The following is a 20,165-nucleotide window of genomic DNA, read 5'->3' on the forward strand; positions in this document are numbered from 1 at the left end:
AATTTGATTATCATTTGATAATCTAAGAACTCGTTATAATGCAGGGTATGCGATAAATTCGAGCAAACTGTTATAATTTACAAAGCGTTTGAAATTATTCATGCACGATATATTTCGGAAAAATATATATTTTATAAAAATTTTATATTCCGTCCCGTCCGTTGAAAATTGAAATAATTTTGTTTATAAAAAGTAGAATACGGATTTATATTTAAATTCATATTGATGCTTATAAACCAATATTTAACTTCAACTGTCAACTTTGATATTCATTATAATTTTGATTAAATAAGGATTTTTCTCCTTATTAAAGATTACGGAAATTATTTATATTTGCAATTTCTGCACATTTTATTAATTTTGTTGCGTATTTCCGTAAATTTATATATTGAAAAAAATTTGTTTTTGCAATTAAAAATTTTGTGAAATTGTATTGAACGCTGCTGTTTAATATAAGAAAAGATGAGGAAGCCGGAGCATCACAAGTGGAAGTTGAAAGAGTAAAATATGGAATTTTCGAATTTATAATATCCAATTCCAGCAAATATCCTTATCCAAAGGATAAGAAAGAAGGTGCGAAAATTTAATATCTCTTGCAAGTTCCAATCTTGACAATCCGCTAAATAATTTTTCTTTTTGATTATTATAATTAAACAGCAGATTTTCATACTATTTTATATAAATAGATTTTCAATAATAGCTCACTATAACTGTTAATTTTTATACGCTTTTGAACCATTGTCAACTATTCAATTTCATCTTATTTTTCAATTTTCTATTACTAGAAAATTTGTTTCATATTTATTAAGAAGTATGAAAAGATCATTCGTTAAAAGATGTTTAGTTTTCAAAGAAAATATACAAGTGTCTGTTTCGGAGCCACCTAGGAACCGTAACAGATACTTGTTTTATTTCTATCGAATAAACGGAATCTTTCCATACATCGAGAACATTTTTTATAAAATGATATTGTAAAATATCAAATAATTGGTTCTCTCCTAATATTTCACAAGCGTATAAAAATTACAGATAAAGATTGTCAATAATAGAAATAGAAATAGATTAATTTTATTCAAATTAAATGAATATCATATTTAACGTTATAAATATATTTATCATTATATACTGTATGCACCATACATTAAAATTTTATTATAAATTATTGTCATAAAAGTATTTATATAATTTCTATAAAATTATATAAATCCGTATTCTACTATAAGCAACATTTTTATATCATTATATTCCTTTCATCAGGTCGATATTTCACAAACATTTTTAAATATTAATTATTATTATTATTTTTTATAATGAAATTCTAGTTATTATAAAAACTTTTTCTCAAAAATATTATTTCATTTTAAATTATTTAAATATTTTCAAATATTTTTAGGAACTGATGAAAGAAAAGTCTTTTACATTAATTTATTAGTTAATCTTGTTAATTTTTCGCGAGAATATAATATTGATCGCCTCAATTCATACGTCCGCTTACCAGCATGCATTAAATGGAGTTTCTGGAACTAACCATCGCGGGACCAAGCTTCTGCGATTCGACGACACCAGATCACAATCCTACCACCAATGGAAGTTGCTGCTTAGGTGGACAGCAGCTGCCGCGCTCCTTAAAGGACTTCTTGCGACGAAGGTCCGGCACCTGGAGATGGCGGATTGCCTTCGTAACCAAGCATTCCGCCCATTTCTGCCAACCCTTCGATCGTTAGGTTGGCTATTGCGCTGCTTGGCATTCCATCAGCTGCTTTTAACTCTTTTCGTCCGTGCTCCTCGCGCTTTTTAACTTGTTTTCGTTCTTTTGCGCGGCGATTTTGGAACCAAATTTTCACCTGTGGATTGTGTGTTTAAGAATATAGTCGGGAGACAGAACATGTATTTAAGTAATATTTAAGGATAGAGGATTCGAAACTATTTTTCTAGACCTTTCGAAATACAAGTAATAAATATTTTACGAATATATTGCGACAATACAAATGTAGTTTTATTTTACTGATACCTACTGATCCAATTATGCTTGTGTTTAGATGTTAGGTAAATTTTAACGACTTCACCGATTATTATATATTGAGAAATGATCAAGACGACTTCATATTACAATAATTTCAGGGAACCAGCAAAATCAAAATTAATCAAAATTATGCGACTTTCCTAAACGTAATATAAATTTGTATATAGTCCACTATATATGTATGTAATATTTATAGTAATAATTTTTCGTGCGTTTATAAAGTCGAATATAAAATCCATAAGTTTCTTTAGATATGTTGAACATATAATTTAAAAAAGAAAATTGTATTTATCTATGATGGTATCAGATACCATCATATGCTAAGTATACGTATACAGCCTATACTAATAAGTCCAATACTATCTAATAGTCTGATAGAAAATAATATTTCCTTAAAAAATACGATTTAGGTGTCGAACGTGCCCCTTTATTCCTACAAACTCTTCGCTCCCCGCAAGTCGCATTTTATTTTAATATCGCAAATATTTGTATCTATTATTTTTGTAAATTACTCACCTGTCGTTCCGAGAGCCCGAGATTAGCGGCGAGTTCAGCTTTGCGGCGGATTGTGATGTAACGGCTATAGTGAAACTCCTTTTCAAGCTCCAACCTCTGATGATCTGTGTAGACCACTCTGTATTTGTCTTTAGTTCGGGTTTTTCCTGTAAAAAGCAAGAAGGCGAAGATAAGATCGACATTATTACACGTTTAATATCTGCTTCCCTAATTCTCTTGTCAATAACGCGTATAACGAAGATAACGCTTTTGACGATCATACAAGTAGACACATCTCGTACTGAAGCCCATTAGTAATGTAAGTAAAACATGATTTATAATAATTTTAGAAAAATCTATTCGCTACACATGACACGTGCGAAGAAATCCTCGAAAGAACGATAAATCACGACGTAACTTCAAAATGGATAATACTCGTCCTAAATTTCGATGGAAATTACAAGAAGATTAAAGATCACATTAAAAATTAAAAGTAACACGTATAAAAATTTCATATTTGTATAAAATATTAATAAAGAATTTTTACAAAATTAGGAGAAATATGTAAGTTTAATTTTAATACAATTAGAACACTAAAGGAGAAGAAATTTTACCTAATATCAAATGGTTAACATTGTCTACTACATGCAGTGGCAGGCATATCAATTTAGCTTGTAATTAATCTTTTTAGAAGCTTAATCAAGCATAATACTTAGACGTTTCCTACAGTAAGCGTTCAAATACTAGAGCGAGTCATTGTATATGAATGACAGAGAACGTTCTGTGATTCATCACTATATAGCGACGAAGAATTTGAAGAAAATGGACGAGAAAGAAGATACCGATAAGTCTGCGTCGTTGATGGTGCGAATTTAACGTGGCATTCGAAAACGATTACTATACACCAGAGTACGAAATATACAAAATGAGAAGGAAACTGAAACGCAGCGAAACTGACGGAGAGGGCGGGAAGAGACGCAACGGGAGAAAGGAAAACGATTAGATAAGGCCGGTGGCCGGCGAGATCAAAGGCGTGCACGTTAATCCACCACTCCTCGATAACAGTGCTCGAGGCCTTCGAGACATCACGAATAAGCTTCGACCTTAGACTTTTCGAAGGTATATACATGGATACAGCATGGCTGGCACCAAATCACCGAGATTACTGTATAGTAACTCTTCGTCTGTCCCAAAGAGAAATTAATTTCTACTGTCATACATGTAATACTCAAATTTGATACTGTGTTTTCTTCCACAAGTACAGCAGACTCTTAAAAATCGTAATAGTTTAAATCCTCAAAAAAAAAAAAAAAAAAAAAAAAATGAAAATTTAAAGTCACTATATTTAAAAGGCATTCTTTATATAAACAACAACATTTTTATGACAAATGTCTCAGGATTTTATTTATTTGATTTTAGAGCCAAATCAGCGATGTTATCAAATTAGCAGTTTATACAACAAATAGCAAAAAGTTCTCTCTTTATATTTTGTACTTTTATTGTAAGTTTTCAATAAAGCTTTAAATGACGTCTGGATATAACATCTTTTACTCGATTACAGGTACCCGTAGAATACACTGACAAAGTTTGATTGCATAAAAGTCATTTATAAAAGCCACTAATTTCAGATTTTCTTTTTTTTTTTTTAAGATTATATTATTACGATTTTTTAAGAGTATTAACTATGTGTGGAGGAAAATGGAGACTTGGGTATTGTATATTTGAATGGGGTTGGAAGATATGTTATATACATAGGTATCATAGCTGTTCAAATATTAGAACAATATATTATGACACGTCGAATTTCTTGCTCAGATTGTGCCCGATCGTTATCGTGTACCTATGAGCATTTAAAATTTTTCGCGGTAATGATAGCGAAGTAATGAAACGATTCCCGTCGCAAATATAAAATGCGTTTTACGCATAGTGTATTTTTGGAAATTTGATAAAAAGAACGTTTTATGGGAGAGTTTCACAAAGCAAGAAGATTCTATGAATGATTTATACTGCCTTTCTAAGTAAGAAGAAGAAGAAGAAGAAGTAGAAGAAGAAGAAGAGGTTCCTTACAAATATTAATTTGAAAACTATACTGATACAACTTTGGCGAATTTTTTGTATCAGTTCATTAGATCCTATTTTCCTATACTTCGTATTATTTACAATGATTATATTTAGGTTGTCCGGAAAGTCTTTTTCTTTTACAGACACGCCTTTTACAACGATGCATCTTTATACAGACATGAAACCTAATCTATCAAACGTTGTGATCTTTATCTTGATAGAACAAAATGGATCACACGTAATTCGATAAAATAATATGAAACGGAAAATATTGTACATCCATTATTTCTTTATAAAACGAAAGAAACTTTTCGGCCGACCTAATATGTAACAAAATACATATAATGTGCAAAAGTCTAAGTATAAAATATTCAAAGTATGCCATTTTTTATAATATTCAATGGATAAAGCAAGACCCAATTTCCAGGTTCCATTTTTTAAATTAGTTTCATAAAAGTACGAATTTGCATAAACATGTAGTCTTTCTTAGCATTATTATTGCTCACGATAGAGACTATAGAAAATACAATTTAATCGAAGTCACCAATAATTTTCCACAAATTCAAAGAAAATGAGGGCATGTATACTTAAATACCTTGTAGGTACACTACTATTTTAAAACAATAATTAATATATGCAAATCGGCGAATAACATTTGTAAATAACAAGCAGAAAGAGTCAATCGTGTATAAATATTCGAATATCATTCCTTTTTCGGCAATGCGCGTACACGTATTGTTCATCGGAATCGCAAATATTTGCCATGTTAAGCATAATTGTCGATGAAACCTAATGCACAATAAACAAGCATAAAACATTACTAAATCTTATCGACAGACGTTTCGTCGTTGAAGATTGTCATCGAAACAGAAAGAAGAAAAAATTCCAAACGCTACGGCATTATGCGTCCTTTAATTTCGACAGACCTTTCCGCATAATTTTTTGATAAGTTTTTTTTATAATGCATTGTTAAAAGGAAATATCATTTCGGAAGATTTAAAATTGGAAAATAAAATAAAAGATACAAAGACACCAGAATAATAAAACGAAAAAGTTTGCCACCCAGCGCGAAATTAATCCGCGTGATGTAACAGATGAAAAGCCAATTTCTTTGCAACTGCTTGATTTTTAACCGTCCAAAGTTGTATAAACTTTGAACTTTTACATCCGAAAAAAAGTCTATCGGAAATCCCAGAGGAGAAAACGTTGTTTGAAGGGGAGAACGGTCGGTTTTTCGATGTAAGAACCGCTTAGTTGTGTGAGTCGGCAAGGATTACCGTCGGCTTTTTTCATCTCTCTGATATCGGAACTCGCACCTACGATTATCCGACCGGTTTCTTGTCAACACTCGATCTACTTATACTTTGAATAGCGTAATTGTTATACCAGGTCAGTCACGATAATTTCATTTCACCCATTGTCAGTACCTACTCTATTACGCATTGACATATGCATTTCTTGTAACGCCGCGTGCATCATTCATCTTCCTCTTTCAGAAAAGAACTTTACAAAAATCAGTTCTAATACAAATTTTGTCACATTTTTGACCTATTCGCGTTTGTTATTAAAGTGACCAAAACGGGCAATTCGTTATTTTCCATAGAGATATTATTATTTCAAACAGAATATTATAATTGTCACGAAGATGTTCGTAGAAATTATTATTCAAAAGAAGAATATTACAAAACAGTGAATTTTCAAAGATTCCAATGATTCTCAATCGTATAGATAAAATATACAAGTCAAAACTTGTTTTTCTTCCTACGTATTTGTTCATGTATCTTACATTCTAGTTTCTTTGATACAATTTTGATACTTCAAGCGTAGCAAGAAACTCTGCAATTTCAAGAAAAGTACGAAATCGAGAGCTACTGTGCGAGAAGTTTCTTAGATTTCTCCTTAGAAGTTTCTTAGATACTGTAAGGAAACATATTGCTTAACGTTTCAGCGTTAGCCAGTTGTTCTTCATCCAAATAATTAATTCACAAGATTTGTATAACACGTATCTCACATAGATATTCCTGTTGTAAGAACTTCTTTACTATTCGATAAGAAAAAACAACGTGAACGGAAGAGTGTAAATCGTCAGCACGATGTAGTACAAATGGAAGAATTTGAGCATCACAGAGGAACGTGTCGTGCAATATTTGTATAGAGATTACAAAAGAATTTCTTTCGAAAGAATACGTGCCTACCTTTAACCAAGTGTTAAACTTTTTTGAATAATTTTACGAATCTCCTGAAAGTCGACTTTAGATATTCGCTACGAAACCAACCCTTTATGTTGTAATTAATCTGATCCGTACAAGCACGACGTTTAGCACGCACACGTATAGTTCAATCAAAACAAATCCACGTCATGATTTTGTGCCTCCACCTCGCTATATGTGTATTTTGATTGAGCAAGAGGGAAGAATATTTTGCGTACTATCCGGCGGAAAAGTGAGACGAGAAGAGAGCTCGAGCAAGGGAGCAAAGAAAGAGGACTCCTGGGGCTCGTTGCTACCCCATTATAGCGTTTGCTCTTCCATTTCGCTATGCGAAATGGTGAAAGCGCGTGTCCCGCTTTTCCTGTCGATGTCCTCGACTTCTCTTTGCCACCCCCTTAACCGCGACCCCCATACCGCCGCTCTACTTGAACCGGCGCTTCTCTACTCGCACGGGTACTATTCGTCAGTGACATCACAATTACCTCTATTGTGCCATGCAACATTTGTATATTACATATCAAGTGTCTCCTCTGTAGTTAGCTATACAGTAGTCGCTTCGTTGATTAATCTCGTTACGCGCATATAAGATTTTTTTAATATTACTGAATTAAAATATACAGGAGAGTACGGTTTATTTAAATATAGTTTACTCTTTGTGAGATACTGTTAGAGTTTGGATTTCTAATAAATGGACTGCTGATGTTTATACGAATTTATACTTTTATAGCTTTTTGTATCTTTAGAAATCTAGGCAACCTGCCTAAGTTTATATTGAGATATCATTTTACAAGAATCCTTGGATAAATACTACACGTATTCGCTTGAATCGCTCGGAGAAGCAAGTTTACATAAATCCTAACCTTGTAACTAACATTGATAGGATGAGAAATTGTTGGTGGTCGAAAACAACAATCAATCACGGCACCGCACGGCGCGCGACGCTCAAAATTCCTTGACACATATGCACCTTTTTCAGCCGCAAAGGTCCAGACCAAAGAATATACAACATAATATTTGTAATTTTCTGAATCGTAGAAATCGTTATCGCTGTGCAATTTTATCTCCGATAACGGCACTCATACGAGTGCGCGATATTTATAGAAACCATGATTTGCAAAAATCTCATCTAACTGATCCGACGAATTTAATTGAATCATAATCTCGAGTGCCTCGCACGTGCTTCGTAATATGCACGACGATGTGTTTTAACCCGTTAAGCGAAAAAGACGAATTAGTTCGTCAAGTCGCTTAAGCGTTTTTTGAGCGTTAAAGTTTATTTCTTTACCGATTCCATGTTTCCCAATATGCATTTTTTTTTCTATGAAAAATTACCTATTTGTATAGGAATAATACACAGTTCTCTGTAAGCATCAACCCTAAGAAAACTGACCAAAGTAACAAATTCTTCACGATCAAACCTCTGTTTTAGAACTCAAGGTAATCCTCTCTTAACGGCTCGTTCAGTCAGGTCAGAATTCAGATATTTATCTGCAGAAAGTTGAAGTAACAGTTAGTAACAATATATAGGTACCTAGAGGTTCGGGCTGTGATTATACCTACGGTGTACTTTTCGAAATTGAAATTTCGTCAACTTCCTGTCCATAGAAAGAGTACCGAGTAAAATCTCTTGCCTCGACCCTCAATTGATTATTATATTGTCGATACGGCAAAGTTCATTAGCTGGTTCTTAAGCTGCAGGTACAGATGGGTAAAATATAATATAAAAAGGTCGGTATAAGACGATTAGGAAAGCAAAGTAGAAAGTAAAAATTATCCTGGTCTATCCTAACAGGCAACCGATTTCATGGAAGTTCATTGATGGCAAAACAAACAGTTCGGAGAAGTTTTACGACATAATAGTCGAACGAGGATGAACGTTTAAATGGACTTACGCCACAAAATTGCTTCCAAAAGTTTTACGAGTCAATCGATTTATATTCCAGTATATTTAGCGTGAATTTACAATTGTGACGTGATAATAATTCGCATTAGTGCGAAATTGAAAATTAGAGAAAATACGCGGAATATTAAAAATAAAATATTAATAAGATTGAATAGGTAAGACCGACCTGTATTTATATTTCATTTCTATAAAAATACAAATTTACATAAACATCTTTATTCTATCCTCAGCTTCTCACGAGGTGACAGTAAAATCGCGTCAGTAATAAAATCCGGAGAAAACGCATTCTCTATCGCGATGACTCGAGCAGAATGCGGTCGTTTCGAAGGAGCACGCCAACTATAACTAATAATCACGAGGAAAAATCGCATACAGCCAGAAGCGTGCGAATATACGTATTCTGAATCATCAGAGTATCGTCTTTATACGAGACAGCGGCTGCCTGCAATATAACCATAAAATCCGGGTAATAGCCGGTAGAAGGTATTGAAGAGATGCTGGGCTGTGAAACGGTCGAAAAATGAGAAGAAGATGAAATTTAGCAGCAGGAAGGAAACAGGACGAGGAAAGAAAAGTCGTGATATCCTCACGATTGTAAGGTGCTACCCACTGATGATTTGGCTGTAGTTATACTTCGAAGTGAAGCAAATACTTGAAAGTTTGCTTCTGTATACTGTGAGTCATAAATTTACAAAGTGTGTGGATCTTACACCAGCTGATTTTGGCCCAGTTAAATATCAAAATATGAAAGTTCTTTAAACGTTCATTAGAAGCGTCTTATTCATCGAAAATCGTCGGTTACACAATTCAAAGTTAGTTCGGTTAGAGATTACGCGAGGATTACTGTTTTTGTCTAGTTTCTTCGAGTTTGCAGATCTATATAAAGTCAATCGTGAAAGTCAAGTCCCGATAGCAATTACGCTTCGTGTGACCTTCGAATGGATCGTAAAAAATTATTGTTTTCCAAAGTAGGTGTCGATCCGTAAAAGTTTGGGAGCCTCGCTATGGGCGATTTAAACGTGAGAGTTTACAGCTTAGAGAATTGAAAATACTGGAAACTTGGGAAATCGAATATCAGAGAACTAGAATTATTTGAGAATGTTACGTCCAGTAGTGGTAAACTTTTCAACGATTTCGATCTTTCATTTAATTGATAAATTTAGTTGAAGAATTTAATCAACAATTATGTACATAATTGCCTATTTCTATTACTGGCATTGTGCAACTATATGAAAAGCAACTGTGTTAAAAGTTATAAATATATATTAGGAGAAACATTTAGATCGCTTATAAATTATCATAGCATACAATTCATGCAAATGATTATATCATGCAATAATTTCATCACCGATATTCGTATCATAAATATTAAATGGTTAATAGATAATGGAATATATCCACAATATAAAATTTACATTCAGCAAGGCAAACTTAACGACTATAAGTTTAGATGTACGTAATTGAGACATGCAAACTATCGAACTATCTATGACCATATATGTATACACGGATGAAGAAAAGTAATAGCACTTTTCTTCTAAATATTCTGTGTAAGTGTGGTTTTTTCTTCAATTTATCGTAAGGCAACTTTGGAATTTAAAAGAAAAGGCAATAAATAAAAATAAATACCGAAGGCTACAATGAAATTACAAATACAATTTTTGGAAAAAACACAAGATTTCAATTGCTTTAAAATTAATTTAAGAAATTAATTTTAGAACTATTTTGGAATAGAAGTAAAAATACGTATACAAATAAATTTCAGTTAACGGTTATCAGATATAAACATTTTAAGAAGCGAAACCGATATTCTAATTTGTTGCGACCTTGAAAAGTGATATTTCGTAAAAGAATTAAGTAAAAAATCATATACATTTACAAGTACTTGCACAGGATTTTACAAGGCAAGCTAGTCTATACGAATAAACACTTTTGTTCATTACTAATCAACGACATATTCACGAATAACTAGAAAATAATACAGTGCACATCCGAATATCAACTATTGGTATCGTACCGTCAATGATGCAGAGGTCGTGAATCGGAGAACTTGCATTTGCGTTGCAACTTGCAGTTATGTTGCATGCTGCAATAGTAGAAAATATTTGACTGTCTGAGCGTATAGATATCTTCATTCTAAGATTATTCCACTAGAGATATACGAAGCAAGTTCTTTCCCGTAGCGTGAGTTTTATTATGAAGTTTAAGAAAACCTCGATCTTCTTTATTATGGAGTATAAAAATTGTAGTCTTCTTCATTATGAATTTTAACAAACCCCTGTTTTTAATTATAATTACCTATGAAAATAACAATAGTTTTAATAAAGATATACAACTTTCTAAACGTTAGAAATTTTCAAGTGGCATTTCAAAGTTGTAATATCTAGAGACGATGTTCTACTCTCGTCTCGTTTCTTTTTCATTTTTCAGTGGAAAAGTTTTATGCAGAAAAATTTTCTAAGAGCTATAAATCTTCTCCATCATATATACATACATCACGTAATACGAAACTCAATCCATAAACTGTACACGAAGAATTAACAGACATTCGAGAGGTTTACCGAAACAATTAAAATCCACGTAAATCAGGAAACATGTATATGAACATGTAAACATCTATGAATCTATAATCTCAACTATAATTGCAATAAAATTCAACGTGAAATATGTAAACCTATAGTGGAAATAAAATTCGGTTAATTTTTATCTTGAAGTTTTGTTAGTAGTTAATTGCGATGAAATCAGACTATCGTCACTATATCGATAAAGTTTGAAACAAAAGATCTGAGAATATAAAAGTTCTCTATGGTAATTTATCTTATCATGTATGTGATTTATCTTTAGCATTGCTACAAAATGGAAAAATCCGCGTAATTTTAAAATCACGTTCAACTTCGTTGCGACAACTTTCAAACTCGCGGAACTCGGAAGAAAATTACTTGACATGTTTCGTGACTAACTGTGGATGAATTTTGAAAGAAACGAATCCTTTGTACTTGAAGATGACTGGAAAGAGTAGCGTTCTGAGTTTCGTTGGTCCGGTTAAAAATCGAGGCGACAGCAAGAGGACGGAGATTATCTCACAAATATTTGAGAGCAATTAGATGTTTGCTCGTCTGTTACCGTGTTTACATTGTTCACCGTATCTAGACCGCAGAGACGTGTTTATGTATAGTCGAGTGCGATGTGCGCCGAGTTCTCCACGATTCTTTCTTAAAAGTCTCTCATTTAACGCTAATTCAAGTAAATTATATTAAGATTATGTGTATCGACAGAAACGATCTTTCGCGTATCGTGAAATAGAGTGAATTTGCTATCGTTCGATATCGTTTGATAGAGGAGCGACATTATATGAATTTTCAGTTTCGAGATATCTACGAAAATAAGCTGTAAACGTGAATTTATCAATCATTCTGAGAATTGTTACTCATCTAACGAACCAGTAATATAAGCCATATATATACTTTATCATAATTCGTCAACTTTGGAACAAATCTGATAATGCACGTGGAAACTGCAAGATATTTAGGATATATTTGACAATGATCGCAAAAGTATTTAAACAATCCATTATATTAATAAGTTTGAATATTCAATGGGACCATCTCATATGTTTAAAACGGTTGTGTTGTGTATCAATTTTTGTATTGAACATACGCTTGCAGTAAATCTCTCCTAGTTTCTTGTATATATTACATTTTCAGATTGGTTTCAAAGGTCAATACATATAATAATGACAGTCGTGTCTCATTATAATACCGTGTAATGAAATTGGAAAATGTGTTATGAAATACATACAATATGAACATACAAATTTTTTATATTAAACGTTCAAATACTTTCATGAGACACTGTATGTATTATTGTAGAAAGATATGATGTATTATATATATTCATCTAGTATATAAATATCATATCTGTTGACATAGAGACCCAACGTCCTAGGTTGTCAGTTTGTCATATTATTGTATTCGTAACTCGATTTTTTTGTTACAGGCTATGTAAGTAATTATTTAAATAGGCATCTATCAAGAAAATATAAACAATTTTTCTATCGATTTTTACATCAATAAAATCTTATGCTCTACGTTCTTCAATTAGCTATTAATTAACGCTACTTTTCAGTGGTTTCAATTTTAAAGAACAATTGTTATAATTACTATTTTTATTTAATTAATAATTCACCGATAAATTTGACAAATTTCTTGCATTTCCTAATAGCTCGATTTTGAATATGTCAACTGATTTTAATTTATTTTAAATGATATATATATATATATAACGTATTATTTGCCAGCTATATAAACAATAGAATATTTTATGAAACTATGATTATATTTTAAATACAGTATTTAGTGTGTAGCATAGAATAAAATACAATAAATTATAGTAGAAAGTAGCAAATTATATAATCTATACTCGATATTATCGTATCATTGTTAAGGGGTAAACGAATATAATCATGTAGAAACGAAGTGATATTTTAAAGGTATAAACGAAGTGATATTTTAAAGGTATAATCGAAGCTCCATTAACGCGGGAACCTTATCTGTATTAACGAGAAACGTTTTAATTCGTCTCATCCATCATGTCAGTTATTGTTGTTTTTTTTTTTTTTTTTTTTTTTTTTTTTTAATACTAACAATTAGAATACTGTTTGAAGCAATTTGACTTTAAATCGTGAGACGTAAACTGGCAAGATCGTTTCAAAATATTGAAATTCGTTGCTTGAATTTATCAATACATTTCCAGATACCCTTGCACAATAATTTTCCAAACAGATTATATCAGCGAAACTTTTTACAACTATAAAATTGTTCTTTATAATTCATAAACTTCAATTCCGCAAACAATATTTTATAATTTGTGAAGAATGTCTTAAATTTTCTTAACTACAGATCGCAAAATTGCACTGTTTTAACGTTGCTCAGAAACATCTTTGTAACGTCGTTTGCGTATTTGTATTAACGTAAATTTTTTTACGATTTTTAATGTAATTTACGATTTTATGTAAAATAGGGCAATTAATTTGCGATTTGTTTAATTTGTAAAATTACGCTTATAAATCTTTCCTTCATTAGCAAACTCATTAGCAACAAGTATTTTTACTACTTTACTATATAGAAATTTTATTACTGAGTTTACTACTTTATTATGAAAAAATTTATTAACGCTACATATATATATACACACGTATTTATTAAGATTTATTATAGTATAATAAGAAATTTACTACATTTATCATAATTCTACAAAAAACAATTTACTAATTACTTGTAACTTGTAACTAAGATTCCGCTAATACCTAGATTAATACAAAGTAAATTGTGCAAGAGAGCCGTGATCGAAATTTATTCGTCATTTCTTCCTATTATTCGTTAAATCTCATTCGAGGTACGATTCTTACGTTCGTAAAGTATTATCAGTAACAATAATACGATTGTCGCATAAATATCGCGCTATCTACTTTTTTCTTGTAAAATGGTACCTACATCGATTAGTCTTACCGGTTAAAAATTATCGTTTTCGGTATTTATTATTAGCGAACAAAGTGACTCGCGTGTCTCTACTCATTTTTTGTTTAATTATTTTATCATAATTTGTTGACCAATGTTTGACCTTTCACGACATAATACGATATTTTATGTCTGTAGATCTAATTTTTTAGACAGTCTCAATGTCAAACGTTAGCATAGTGGTTAATTTGAATCGACTTTTAAGTAACGTCTTTTCTCTCAAAAATAATAAATTTCGAGATAGAACGATGTCTGAATATTAATACGAGTACTTGATTGCAGATGAAAGATTTGTATAGGAATCGTTTGCACTGCGAAGGGTTAATAAACGATATAAAGACAGAGAAAGTGAAGATTAAATTTTCTAGACTAAACTTTCCATTTAATTATTTTTAAGTCAAAAATGACTACCATTCTCGGATTTTGATCAGAGTGTTGCGTAAACAGTATCGTGTCCGAAAAATTTTCGTGCATGCACGAAATTGAACAAATCAATTATTAATACATTCGTAATCAGTAATTTTATACGAATTGCAACGTAGGAAATTAAAATATTCTACAATTCAGAGAAAGAATTTGAAAGTTCCGAGGAGGAACAGAAGTACGTATTATATTCTGAACGTAGTTTTAGACGATAAAATAGATGCAACGAACGTTGAATATTAAATAGAAATTCTCTGTTACTGCAATTAACGAACCAAATCTTCTTTTTACATATCCTATCGATTCTATAACCAGCCGACACCAAAAACTAACAAGTATATGCCTACCAATAATATATGACTAACAAAATATACCAATGTATATCCAATAGGAGAAACATGTACAAAACCGTATAGCAAGGCAAAACCATAAATCCAGTATCCATTTCCGTAGTTAATTAAAAAAATCCGGTGTAAATTAAAAATAAAAAGGATAAATAAACTAATTAAAGAAGTAAAAAATAGAATTTTGATTTACACAATTTGTTTCATAAAACGAAAAATTATCCAGAACCTCTAATATACGGATTTGTGCGGATTTCCTCCCAAATACAAGAAATAAATCGTATCCATAAATGAAAATAAAATAAACTTCTAAATAAAATAAAGTAACTGAAAGAAATACGTAAAGCAAGAAAGTAGAGCATATAAGTAATAAAATAAAGTAGATAAGTAAAGCAATAAAATAAAATAGGTAAGTAAATCAAATAAGACTAACCAGGATTGGGGTGAGACTGGTAGGAACTCTTCTTCATCCATTCGTAGGGACTTCTGATCTGCGCGGGTCTCATCGATGTCGCGCTATTAATACTGTTCCCACTATTGCTAGTGCTAGGCGGCGCAATAATATTTTTACTATTCGTAACGTTACTGCTGCCGTTATTCCTCGGTGGAGTAGACGAAGTCTCTGGATTACTAACTTCGCTCCCGCTGACAGTAACAGGAGGGCTTGTTTCTTCAGTTATAAGAGGACCACATGCTTCATTACCCCAATCATTTAATCCTGCCAGCTGAGCTTGTTGATATTGGTGATACTGATACTGATGAATATGTGAGTACGGGTAAGCGTGAGGATGCGGCCAATTAGGAATCATCTCTGCCGGATCCAAATATTGTTGTGGTCCAGTTGATTGATAATGGACATGTGAATATCCATGTGGATGTGTATGTGCGTGTGTAAGTGTTTGTGAAAATGTTTGTGTATGTGCATGTGAAAGTGATTGTGTATGTGCATGTGAAAGTGTTTGTGTATGTGCATGTGAAAGTGTTTGTGGAAGCCCATGTGAAAGAGTTTGTGGAAGCCCATGTGAAAGAGTTTGTGGAAGCCCATGTGAAAGAGTTTGTGGAAGTGCATGTGAAAGTGTTTGTGGAAGTGCATGTGGAAGTGTTTGTGGAAGTCCATGTGAAAGTGTTTGTGGAAGTCCATGTGAAAGCGTTTGTGGAAGTGCATGTGAAAGCGTTTGTGGAAGTGCATGTGAAAGCGTTTGTGGAAGTGCATGTGAAAGTGTTTGTGGAAGTGCATGTGAAAGTGTTTGTGGAATTGCATGTGAAAATGTTTGTGAAAGTGCATGTGAAAATGTTTGTGGAAGTGTTTGTGGAAGTGTTTGTGGAAGTGTTTGTGAAAGTTTTTGTGGAAGTGCATATGGAAATGTACTTGCACGTGCATTTGCACGTGCTCGTGTAATTGTACGTGCACGTGTATTTGGATGTGTATGTGTATGTGTTTGTGCTTGTGTATGTGTTTGTGCTTGTGTATATGCTTGTGCTTGTGTATATGCTTGTGCTTGTGTATGTGTTTGTGCTTGTGTATATGTTTGTGCTTGTGTATATGCTTGTGCTTGTGTATATGCTTGTGCTTGTGTATGTGCTTGTGCTTGTGTATGTGCTTGTGCTTGTGTATGTGTTTGTGCTTGTGTATGTGTTTGTGCATGTGTATGTGTTTGTGCTTGTGTATGTGTTTGTGCTTGTACTTGTTTTTGTGCTTGTACTTGTGTTTGTTCTTGTACTTGTGTATGTGTTTGTTCTTGTACTTGTGTATGTGTTTGTTCTTGTACTTGTGTATGTGTTTGTGCTTGTGTTTGTGCTTGAACTTGTGCTTGAGCTTGTGCTTGAGCTTGAGCTTCAACTTGCGCTTCTGCCTGTATTTGCGCTTGTGTTTGTGTAAGTGTTTGTGTATATGTATGTGTGTGTGGATATGTATATAGATGTCCATGTAAAGACCCATGTGAAGATCCATGTGAAGACCCATGTGAAGATCCATGTGAAGATCCATGTGAAGATCCATGTGAAGATACATGTAGATGCTCATTTGGATAACTATACCAGTATTGTTGACCTCCGTCGGCTGTGGTGTTTGTTTGTTGCGGATCATGTTGTGCAGAATGATGTTGCGTTGAATTATGTTGCGTTGAATTATGTTGTTGCGTTGAATTATGTTGCGTTGAATTATGTTGCACAGAATTATGTTGCACAGAATTATGTTGTGTAGAATTACTTAGTGCAGAATTATTTGATGTCGAATTATGTTGTACAGAATTATTTTGTGGTATTTGCTGTGGAAGTGGCTGCTGGCCAGATACTTGCTGTTGTTGACAAAGCATCGCAAGAGAATTATAGTAAGATACCATTCCGATATTACATATGTCTTCCATTTAATTCGATTTTTGTACACCCTCGAAAAGAATAATTTTCTTTAGTCAATTATTATTAATCAGTTGAGCAACGAATTTCGAGGTTCGTATAGACTAGATTTCTTTTATCACAATTACGAGTTATTATTTTTAGTCAATATAAAATTTAGTCATATAAAACAATTTTTAAGATTTGTTAAAGCTAATGCAACATTAATTTATTAAAAGATTAAGTTAAATTTATCTCCTTTATTGCTTTATATCGCTAGTTCTTGTCAATAAACATAAATTAAACTTTATAGGAACAACTTGTTTTTAAAATTTGTGTCGTAAGATAGAAAACTTCGTCACTGTGCGCTTGTCACGGTTACATCTCGTTAAATGAATAATTGTGGTTATCAAACGAGCCGTCTGATAGTGTCAATAACGTTGATGTAAGTGGTCAATCGAGAATTACCAAATTTATATGTCGAAAAAATTACTTCCGTCACTGTGACGAATTCCACAGCGAACGGAAACCAATTCTAAAAATTTGACAGCATCCTTATTGTGAAAATTCTGTTAGTTCGGCCTAGCTCGAACTTTTTAACTGTTTAGTTGATCACTTAAACCACGCACCTTTCACATCCAGAAACATTCGAAATTTTCTCTTCAATTTTCGAAGCAAAGTAGAAACACACGAATAACTTACAAGTTCCGCACTATTAAGTATAAATTCACGACTAGATACACTTCCCTGTAACAACAAACTCGTGTCCGATGTTAAGACAACGGTAGTGTGTTCGACTATGGTCAGTAAGCCTCCGGCACTGTCTAGAAATAGGGTCACTCCCGGGGCGGGAACTTCCCCCCACCACTGGTGCCACGCAACCAATCAACGCGTTGCGTGGTTACCGTTAGCTGTAATGGCGTCGCACGAAAGTTTCGACGGCTAGAGATATCGCTGGCAGATAAAAATTGCTGGAAGGCAGCTCTCACACCCCCGCGAATGTAAACCAAACATGAAACACGCGAAATAGACAACATTTTTCGCACTTGTCGCCATTTAATAGCATTTGGACGAGGTTATGGAAATTTATCTGAAGGATCTCTGCGTGTTTACGTCAGATGATGGTGGGGGACGTTTAATGAAGATCGGTGCACACGCGAGAAAGTTCAGTTTCTGGGCTTGATCGAGATTTTATCGTCGGTGGATTATTTTAGGTTTTCGAATATAGCAGGAGTTCGTGTTATGTAACTGGTCTTTGGAATCAAAATCCGTCGGCACGTTTATTAAAAATGGAGGATTTAATCGCTTTCAGGGTTCCAAAGATATGATTTTTAAACGGAGATTTGCTATTGAATATATACTTAAATGAAACTTCGCTTTAACTAATAATTATATAGAATATGTATAGAAGATTGTGGGTAAGTGCAAGTAAGTGCACTTCTGTCTAAAACGCTATATAGTTTTCCGAACTTTCCGTCTCATTGTATAATAATATTATTTTAAAAAGAGAAGTAGAACTAAAATGTATATGCTATATTATATTATATACATTTCAGTTCTACTTCTGTCTAAAACGCTATATAGTTTTCCGAACTTTCCGTCTCATTGTATAATAATATTATTTTAAAAAGAGAAGTAGAACTAAAATGTATATGCTATATTATATTATATACATTTCAGTTCTACTTCTGTCTAAAACGCTATATAGTTTTCCGAACTTTCCGTCTCATTGTATAATAATATTATTTTAAAAAGAGATAGTCTAGATCAGCGGCGACCACGAAGTCCTCGCACATGTAGATTGTTTTTTTTTTTTTTGAGAGGTTTTTTTTTATTATCTATTTGTTTAAATTTTACAATTTGTCCAGAAGGACATTTGGTAAAATGTTATAGCTTAAAGAATAAAAATATAGCATGTGGATGGTTACCCCCAGCGGGGTTCCATCTTTCATGTAGATTGTGATCGTATTATTCGGATAAAAATATTTATTACGTGTATTTATTTATTTATAATGAATCTCTTTCATTCAGAAAGATTATTATTTGGTACATATTTGGCACATTTAGGATATAAATTTCCTATCGTGTCTTGGGAGTTTACGAGAACAATATATTGTTTAAAGAAAGTCCGCGGTAAATAAAAAGTTATAAACCGCTGGTATATATGTTTTATGTGAATTACGGAAATAAATTGTACCTATTGGTGTGCCCATCGTTGTATGGTACCTATAGGTACGTATTAATTTTCATTAAAAGAGTAACAGGTGATGTATATATATATATAAATAATCGTTTGCAATTCGATTAAATATTTGATATCTGCATAAATATAATTTAATAAAATTGAAATTAAATTGCATAGATATGTACAGGTATCGTTTAACATTTACATACGTATAATCATATTCATTGAATATAAGTGTTTATATATATAACTATAGATATTTTTCGTAGGAAACGAAGAGAGAGAAACGCAATGAGAAATTACATAGCTCATCGCGTTCGTTGCACCAGGCCAGCAAATTCTGATACTTTATTGCGTGGTCGTAACAAAATCATACATAATTAGGAATGTATAACAATTATAAACTGCACTGCGCCGACTTCATAAATCATCCGGCCACAGAAATGATTTAAAGCCAAAAACTTGAACTTGTGTGGTTTCATAACTGTGATTAAGATCGATGATTATCGTTTATTATGTTTACATAAGGTATAATACGAGTATTTAAAATGAGAATAAAACGATTGCATGTAATACACGGACAATCTAACTAAATTATATAGATACTATTTCCAAGCAATAATAATAGAGATATCCCTTGCTTATCAGCACTCTATATTTCTTTCAAGTGA

At 32.6% G+C, this 20,165-nt stretch overlaps 1 protein-coding gene across 1 annotated transcript; it reads right to left on the reverse strand.

Annotated features, from left to right (window-relative positions):
* Positions 1-1,478: 1,478 nt before the first annotated feature.
* On the reverse strand, positions 1,479-18,079 carry Cad (homeotic protein caudal). The gene is made up of 3 exons (XM_072020103.1): positions 15,409-18,079; positions 2,540-2,685; positions 1,479-1,844 (listed from the first exon to the last, which is right to left on the reverse strand). The coding sequence occupies exons 1-3, from the start codon at positions 17,339-17,341 to the stop codon at positions 1,626-1,628; spliced, it is 2,298 nt and encodes a 765-aa protein (XP_071876204.1). The 5' UTR covers positions 17,342-18,079; the 3' UTR covers positions 1,479-1,625.
* Between the last annotated feature and the right edge of the window lie 2,086 nt (positions 18,080-20,165).

Source organism: Bombus fervidus, chromosome 17, assembly GCF_041682495.2.
Source record: "Bombus fervidus isolate BK054 chromosome 17, iyBomFerv1, whole genome shotgun sequence".
In the NCBI taxonomy this organism is placed as follows: Eukaryota; Metazoa; Arthropoda; class Insecta; order Hymenoptera; family Apidae; genus Bombus; species Bombus fervidus.